The sequence below is a fragment of the Bison bison genome, unplaced genomic scaffold, assembly GCF_000754665.1.
Source record: "Bison bison bison isolate TAMUID 2011002044 unplaced genomic scaffold, Bison_UMD1.0 scf7180017864375, whole genome shotgun sequence".
NCBI classification, from domain to species: Eukaryota; Metazoa; Chordata; class Mammalia; order Artiodactyla; family Bovidae; genus Bison; species Bison bison.
In genome coordinates, this window is record NW_011494947.1 from 5,150,601 (window position 1) to 5,159,363 (window position 8,763).

Below are 8,763 nucleotides of genomic sequence, written 5' to 3' on the forward strand. Positions count from 1 at the left end.
CTCCTCAAGGTCCCGCCCCTCTTCACAGACCAAGCCCTGCCCCATCCTTCCCCGAGGTCCCGCCCCCTCCCCTGGACCCCATGTCCCGGCCCCGCCTCGGCCCGCTGCTCACCTGTCCGGCCTCTCGCAGCGGTGCAGCGCCTGGCGGAACCAGCGCACACAGGCTTGCATGCTGCTGGGGGGGTGCGCGCCGTCCAGGTACCAGGTAAGAGGCCCGCGCCGCAGCAACTGTGTCCGACCTGGCCATTCCGTGTGCCGAAGCCCTGGGGTTGGGAAGCAAGGCAGTCCTCCAGGCGCAGCCCCGAGCCAGCCCTCCCGTATTCTCCCACTCCGGTCCTCAACTAACTGCTTGCCCGTACCCAGAGCCCTCGTTACTCGCCAATCTGATTGGCCCAGAAGCCTCTGGTTGGGCCCTAGTCGCTGGGATTAACTGTTTGGCTGCCTTATCGGGTGGAATCTTCCAGGCAGCCCTGAGAGGGGGGCTGCTGTCATATATTAGTCCCAAAATGCAGGCAGAGAACCCTGACTCAGAGAGATTAGGTCACTGAGCGAGTGAGTCCTGGGCTTGTGTGCTCAGTTGCTTCAGTTGCATCGGACGCTTTGCAACCGCCTGGAGCCCGCCAGGCTCCTCTGTCCATGGGATTTCCCAGGCAAGAATCCTGGAGTGGGTTGCCGTTTCCTTCTCCAAGGGGAGCTTCCCGACCCAGGGATTAAACCTGTGTCTGCCACGTCTCCTGCATTGCAGGCGTATTCTGCACCGTTGATCCCCCAGGGAAGCCCTGAGTCCTGGGGCTGGGATGTAAACCCCCTGGCTCCAGGACTGTCTCACGGCCCTGACACAGGGCCTGGCACACAGTGGGCTCTCTGGAACCATCTGCTGAAGGGCTTTAACAGCCACGAGGTCCTACTATGTGCTGAAAGCTTTGAGGGGAAGCAAGAAACCTGAAGAGTATCACCGTCCTCAAGACCCTCATGGTCTCCTGATGATGACAAGCATGACAGTTCTGGCAGCTACCATGGGCCACCCGGGCACTGTATCCCATATCTGCCAGGCTCTGGACTCAGACCTTTAGTGACAGCACCTCTCAGTGGATCCTATCATGGTCTCACTTGGCAGATGGGGAAACAGGTTCAGAGAGACTTCACGGACTCAAAGTGTGGGAAGTTTGCTGCCTTCAGCAGAGTCCTTTCTCTTAAGGCACCTTTGGCCCCACCTCTCTAATAGGAGACCAAAAGAAAACACCTGAAGGGGGCCCAGCTGGGCAGGAAGGTCCAACTCACCCTGCTGCATGCGGGGCGTGGGCTGGAACACAGGTGCCAGGGGCAGCTGCCCCGGGAGGCTGGGCCTGGATGCCTTCAGCTCCCCAGCATCTGGCAGGGAAGGGAAGGGAGAGGGAGGGCTTCAGTGGGCTCGGTCCTCACCTCTAAGGGCCCTCAGAGGCAGGTCCACCTGTCCCCTGCCCACCCACTGACCTGTCCACTTACCCTGGTAACCTTTCTGCTGCAGCCAGCAGCGGGCCACCTGCAAGGCCAGGGCAGCATTGGACCACTGGTGCTCTCCCTCCAGGCCCAGGGTCAGTGGTGGCCCCCCTTCCTCCAGGGCTTGTAGTGGTGGGCACAGGTAGAGGGGACACTGCGGGGGAGATAGGCAGCAGCTGCTCAGGGGATAGGCCTCCCTGATGCCATCAGCCCTTCCATCTACCAGAACCCACCAAACCCTGTTCCTAGAACCGAGATGCACCCCAGCTGGACGAACACAGATGAGCAAACCGAGGGCCCAGAGGATAAAGTGCCTCCCCAGGCAGTCCTCCTCCACCCCCGGCAGCTCCATCAGACTCACTGAGATCTGCTGAGCCCTGTCCCTTAGCACCGCCAGCGGCTCGTCAGGCTGGAGCACGGTGAAGGCAGGGACGCCACTCTGTGGAGGACACGGAGAGTGAGCCAGGGGCTGCCCAAGGTGCTCCACTGCCCATCTCTGGCCCCCACATCCCTGGTTCTGGGCAGCCCATTCAGCCTTCCCCCACTGGACCTTTGGGAGCCCCTCGATGGGGAGACTGAGGCCAGAGATGGGGCTCAACTTGTTCCAGTCCCACACAGAGTTCCCATGAGAACCCAGACCCCACTGATTCCAAGACCTAATTCTGAGTTAAGATACAAATGAGCACCCCTCCCCTTCCCTGAATCTTGAGGGCCAGGGTCAGGCCATCCATGTACCTCCCCTCCCCAGGTCACCTTAAAAATGCCCCCTTTCTGCCATGCGATCTTCTCCATCGTGTCCCCCAGAAGGCCAGTGTGGTCGATGCCAAGAGAGGTGATCCCACACACCACAGGCTTCCTGCGGGAAACAAAAGGGCCAGGATGCCCCTGGGCTCCTGGCCGCCATCCCTCTCCCCAAGCCATCGGCCTCACCTGATGATGTTGGTGCAGTCGTAAGCCCCGCCAATGCCTACTTCCAACACTGCCAGGTCTACCTGCAGAGGACCACAGGGCATGGCAGGGGGCACAGGGGCTCCCGGACACTGCATGGGAGCCCTTAACCTGCTGAGATTCCCCTTCCCAAGGTCTGGAACACAGGGTTTTGGGGAGGGGGCCATACACACCTTCTCTTGGAGGAAGACGTGGAAGGCCATCAGCGTGAGGAAGCGGAAGTAGCCGGGCATGGAGACACAGCTGCTGTCGTCCTGTGGACAGGATCATGTCAGAGCTCGGGGCCACTGCAGCCTCTGTGCTGGGGGAGATGGTGTCCTGGGATGCGCAGCGCCCTCTGGGTCTACCCACCCACTTGAGGTCCCCTAGCCTGCCCACCCACCAGCCCTCTGGCACAGGCACCTTGGTCTCCTCCAGCCGGTGGTAGAGGCGCCAGAAGTGCTTGGTGAAGAGCTCGGAGCTTATGGGCTGCCCATTGATGCGGATCCGCTCACGCACCTGCACCAGGTGGGGAGAGCTGTCGAAAGAACCAGGGTCATCAGGAAACTCCCTTCCCAAGACCCCCAGGCTGCCCCCCACCCCTGCCCCATAGTCAGACCCGTCTTTTGGAAAAACAAATCAGGCTATGTCACTGTCCTGCTGAAAACCCTTCTCGCTCCTCACCTCGGCCTTCTAGGCCCCAGTGGGGCTGGTTCCACTGGCCTCTGTACCTCACCTCTCCTGCATCCCTTGGAAGGTCCCTGTGCCCCAGCTCCTCTGGACTATTTTTTAGCTCCTCCAGCCCTGCTTCCTCCCCCGCCTGCCCACGTACTTTCTATCTCCAGGCCTACCTGTGGACCTGCCCACTACACAGATCTCAAGTTAAGACCACTCCTCCAGCAGAGAGAAAGGATCCTCCCCACCAGGCTGGTCTGGAATGCTCTCTGGGCTCCTATAGCACTGCCTCCAGCAGCCCACACCAATCAGCTACTCTGCCAACATCTGTCCCCATAATGTCTGTCTGTCTTCCTGTCCTTGAGGACAAAGCCTCATCAGCTGTGTTCAAGTTGCAGCCCCAGACTGGCCCATGAGGCCACATGGGCCCAAGTTGAAGGCTGAGTTTTTAACTCCTCAAATTATTTTAGATGAGATTTGGGGCTTCTATTCGAATCCTCAAAGACCCTCTCATATTATGAATCCTCTCCATTTCTCTATTTTGAACAAAGAACTGTGAAGGGAAAACACACTGATCTGAAAGGACTTCAGTCAGCTGGTTTCAGCTGTTTACAGAGGTCACTTGACAGAACTGGTAAAATAGAAGGAGGCACACATCTTGAACGCCCCAAGCCTAGGGACTGAAACCTGAGCGATTCGCTGGCATGTTAATTCCACTGCTTTGCCAGAGATGGGTTTAAGAAAGGCACATACAGCTTCAGGGAGAGGGACCCCTATCTATCCCCACCGGCTCACTCCAATCCTCTGGTGTGATTTTAGATGCTTGAATGTGGCCAAGACGGGGCGCTGCCCAGTGGGCAAAGCAGCGGCTAAGGCTGGCACAGTGACAGGGTTCCCTTCTGCTGCCCACTAGGGAGACCTCGACAGGGGCATCATACCCTATGCTTACTGTCTAAGCCCTTACTAGCCAGGCTTTCTGCTCCTTATGGCAAAGATACCCTAACTGATAAATATTTCTATGTGATTTAAAAACTGTGTAAGGAATTTAAGTTAATAAAAAGATATCTGAGGGGGCTTTCCTGATGGTCCAGTGGTTAAGAATCTGCCTTGCAATGCAAGGGACACTGGTTCGATCCCTGGTCTGGGAAGATCCCACATGCTGCAGAGCAACCAAGCCCATGCACCAGAACTATTGAGCCTGAGCGCGGCCACTACTGAAGCCCACGTGCCCTAAAGCCTGTGCTCCACAAGAAAAGCAACTGCGATGAGAAGCCCCCATACCACAACGAGGTGTAGCCCCTGCTTGCCGCAACTAGAGAAAGCCCGCACAGCAGTGATGAAGACCCACCACAACCAATAAATAATACATAAATCTTAAAAAAAAAAAAAAAGGAATCCCTTAGAAGAAATGGAGTAGCCATCATAGTTAACAAAAGAGTCCAAAATGCAGTACTTGGATGCAATCTCAAAAATGACAGAGTGATCTCTGTTCGTTTCCAAGGCAAACCGGTTATTCAGTATCACAGTAATCCAAGTCTATGTCCTGATCAGTAACGCTGAAGAAGCTGAAGTTGAACGGTTCTATGAAGACCTACAAGACCTTTTAGAACTAACACCCAAAAAAGATGTCCCTTTCATTATAGGGGACTGGAATGCAAAAGTAGGAAGTCAAGAAACACCTGGAGTAACAGGCAAATTTGGCCTTGGAATACGGAATGAAGCAGGGCAAAGACTAATAGAGTTTTGCCAAGAGAATGCACTGGTCATAACAAACACCCTCTTCCAACAATACAAGAGAAGACTGTATACGTGGACGTCACCAGATGGCCAATGCTGAAATCAAATTGATTATATTTTTTGCAGTCAAAGATGGAGAAGCTCTATACAGTCAGCAAAAACAAGACCAGGAGCTGACTGTGGCTCAGATCATGAACTCCTTATTGCCAAATTCAGACTTATTGGCCACCTGATGCAAAGAACTGACTCGTTTGAAAAGACCATGATGCTGGGAAAGATTGAAGGCAGGAGGAGAAGGGGATGACAGAGGATAATAAGATGGTTGGATGGCATCACCGACTCAATGGACATGAGTTTGGGTAGGCTCCGGGAATTGGTGATGGACAGGGAGGCCTGATGTGCTGCAGTTCATGGGGTCACAACGAGTCAGACACGACTGAGCAACTGAACTGAACTGAACTGAAAAAAAAGACGTCTGAGGGACTTCCCTGGCAGTCCAGTGGTTAAGTCTCCACACTTCCACTGCAGGGGGCACGGGTTTGATCCCTGGTTAGGGAACTAAGATCCCTCATACCGCACGATGTGGCCAAAAAAGAAATAAAAAGATATCTGACTTTTCCAGCTGTATATTTCTTTTATCCATTCAAGTTGCTGCTCCCCTCCCCAAGTTCTTTGCATTATGAAAATTAGAGATTGCCATAAACTTGGGCTAATACACTAAATGCTAACTGTATGTTGAATGAATAAACACTGGTCAGAAAGACATGCAGCTGAGTTCCTGTGGGTGACCCTGGCCCTGAGGTTCAGGTTGGATCCAGAGCCCCCCAGACAGCTAGGGGACACCACATCCCTCTGTACCTCAGTACCTAAAGAACCCTGTCTTCAGGCCATAGCTTCGGAGGATACGTTCAGTGAAGGCACACGTGGAGCCCTGTAAAGAAAAGGTCTTGTCTGGGCAGGTCCCAACCCCCCACCCCAGCCTGTGGACGCCCTACCCCTGGGTCCAGTGATTCACCTTCCCCTTGGTTCCAGTGATGTGGATAATGTTCAGCTGGTCCAAGTCCTCCACCTGGGACAGACAGACAAGGTCCCTGCCTCAGGCACAGGATGCACAGACAGAAGTGGGGGGTGGAGGTGGTTACAGACCCTTCCACCTTACCTGCAGCCCACTCCGTGCCAAGTACAGCTTCATGGCTTCCAGCTGTGTCTGGGGGTCACCCCGCTTACGCTTCACCATCTCCAAGTAGTTAGCATTGGTCTGCAGGGTGTTGAGTGTACGCACGGCATCCTGGCAGTGAGCCCCAGGTAGCAAGTTAAGGCGCATTAGGGGCCCACAGGGACAGAGGCACACAGCATGCCAGTGGCTAGGCCCAGGTACCAGGACTGCCAGGCCAGCCCTGGTGCCCCAGCCCAGAGGTTAGGCACCACTGAGAAAGAAGTGGCATCTTTCTAGCTCTGGCAGAAATGGGAGCCTGGGGCAGTTCAGCTTCACCTAGGGAGTGCCAGGCAAAAAGAGGTAAAATGACTAACGGGACTAGGCTTCACTCTCAGGCCTTTGCTCTAATTCTCTCCATGCGTGCATGCGTGTGTGCATGCTCAGTCATGTCCAGCTGTTTGCAACCCCATGGACCGTAGCCCACCAGGTTCCTCTGTCCATGGGACTTCCCAGGCAAGAATACTGGAGTGTGTTGTCGTTTCCTTCCCCAGGGGATCTTCCTGAGTCAGGGATTGAACCCATGTCACCTGCATCTCCTGCACTGGCAGGTAGATCCTTTACCACTGAGCTACTGGGGAAGCCCAATTCCCTCCATAGTTCACCACTATATCAGGCTCCTCCTAAAGCAGGGCCAGAACCACAGAAGGCTAGGATCTTAGAACTGACAGAATTAGAACTAGGAATTCCTGGAGGCTTCCATGCCTAACCCTGAGGATTGGGATCCCACATTCTGACCCAGAGAAGAGTTGCTTGAAGCAACCAGTTGGTAAAGAGGAGTCTCAGCGGGAGGAAGGGTGTGCCAGGGTTGCCCAGACAAGAAGGCAGGTAGGCATAGCCTCAGGACAGTTCACACTGGGTGGTGGAAGTGGGAGTGATATTTATAATCCTTCAGGGCCTCAATGGCAGGCCCTGGTTGCAGGCCCTACTCGTCAAACTTGTGCCACCTGCCTGGCCACCATCCTGTGCTGGTCTCTGGCAACCGGCCTTTGGCACAGAACCAGGAGGAAGTTTTTTATCTAACCACCGCCCCCGCTCCTGAGTTCTGCCTGTCCCCCAATTCTAAGCACTTGGATCTCCTTCTGCCTGAATCCTGGAGACTCCAACCCACATCTAGACTCCTGGATCTCCCAAGTCTGAACTCCCGAATCCCTCTACTCTCCCCCACCCCCAACTGCTGCTTCGGAGTCCGGAGACACTGTAATAACTCCAGAATCTCAGCTGAGCCGCTGGTCCTACCACCAGGCGTCCCCTTCCTCTCTTCCAACCGCGGTTCACTTCAGCCTCAGAATTTCCAAATCCGGTAGAGCGGGGCCCAACTTCCTGGTGCCTGTCACCACCTCCAGACTCCGGAAGGTTCCCGCCCGCCCCGCCCCTCGACCCCTGCGAGTCTCTCGGTCCCAGGCTCCTGGCCACCCACTCAGCTTAGCGCAGACCAGATGCTAAGTGACCTCAGGCTGGCTCACGAGTCATTGCGTGACCTCCCGCCGGGGGGCAAAGATACCTGATACTCCATGTCTGGCTCCTGCAGCACAGGCCACGCGCTCAACCCTCGCCGCACTGCGACCCTGGTTGTTGCACCACGCGGAGAAACCGCTGCCAGGAAGAGAGCGTGGCAGCGTGCCCGAGACATTGTAGAGGGCCAGGCAGCTGCACGCTAGGCCCGGACCAAAAAAAACTAAGCTCCTGGGCCCGCCCCCGACCCGCCTCCTCTCTTCGCCAATCAGAGCTGCCCATCGCCACTGCGACCAATAAGAATCTGTGAGACGCCATCTTTGTGAGGGGCAGGCGCCGGCGCGGGCCGGAGAGTTCGTTCATGTTTATGAGGGGTACGGTCCCGCAGGAGTCCTCCTCCCTAGAAAAATACGCACTCTTTTCGTCGTCTTCTCCAGGATCTGGCCGCACTCCCCCCACCTCCCCCAAATAGCCAGTCCCAGTCAGCAGCCCTGCTCCAGGCCAGAACCAGCTGCGAGCCGGGACCAGTTCAGTTCAGTTCAGTTGCTCAGTCGTGACCGACTCTTTGCGACCCCATGGACTGCAACACGCCAGGCCCCCTGGTCCATCACCAACTCCCGGAGTTTACTCAAACTCATGTCCATTGAGTCGGTGATGCCATCCAACCATCTCATCCTCTGTCATCCCCTTCTCCTCCTGCCTTCAATCTTTCCTAGCATCACGGTCTTTTCCAATGAGTCAGTTCTTCACGGTGACCAAAGTATTGGAGTTTCAGCTTCAGCATCAGTCCTTCCAGTGAATATTCAGGACTGATTTCCTTTAGGATGGACTGGTTGGATCTCCCTGCAGTCCAAGGAACTCTCAAGAGTCTTCTCCAACACCACAGCTCAAAAGCATCAATTCTTCGACGCTCAGCTTGCTTTATAGCCCAACTCTCACGTCCATACATGACCACTGGAAAAACCATAGCCTTGACTAGACGGACCTTTGTTGGCAAAGTAATGTCTCTGCTTTTTAATATGCTGTCTAGGTTGGTCATAACTTTCCTTCCAAGGAGTAAGCGTCTTTTAATTTCATGGCTGCAATCACCATCTGCAGTGATTTTGGAGCCCCCCAAAATAAAGTCAGCCATTGTTTCCGCTGTTTCCCATCTATTTGCAATGAAGTGATGGAACCGGATGCCATGATCTTAGTTTTCTGAATGTTGAGCTTTAAGCCAACTTTTTCACTCTCCTCTTTCACTTTCATCAAGAGGCTCTTTAGTTCCTCTTCACTTT

The 8,763-nt window shown here is 54.9% G+C and overlaps 1 protein-coding gene across 13 annotated transcripts in view; it reads right to left on the reverse strand.

Annotated features, from left to right (window-relative positions):
* The window catches only part of FPGS (folylpolyglutamate synthase), a 24,390-nt gene that overhangs the window by 3,411 nt on the left and 12,216 nt on the right, over window positions 1-8,763 (reverse strand). For 4 of the 13 annotated variants that reach the window (XM_010856900.1, XM_010856893.1, XM_010856892.1 and 1 more), the window contains 11 exons: window positions 5,978-6,106; window positions 5,834-5,887; window positions 5,685-5,749; window positions 2,830-2,944; window positions 2,601-2,681; window positions 2,410-2,471; window positions 2,233-2,335; window positions 1,841-1,918; window positions 1,486-1,633; window positions 1,282-1,371; window positions 113-263 (listed from right to left, as the gene is read on the reverse strand). In XM_010856900.1, the coding sequence (XP_010855202.1) occupies window positions 113-263; window positions 1,282-1,371; window positions 1,486-1,633; window positions 1,841-1,918; window positions 2,233-2,335; window positions 2,410-2,471; window positions 2,601-2,681; window positions 2,830-2,944; window positions 5,685-5,749; window positions 5,834-5,887; window positions 5,978-6,106 (1,076 nt within the window). The other 9 variants (XM_010856894.1, XM_010856898.1, XM_010856899.1 and 6 more) reach the window with 6 other exon arrangements.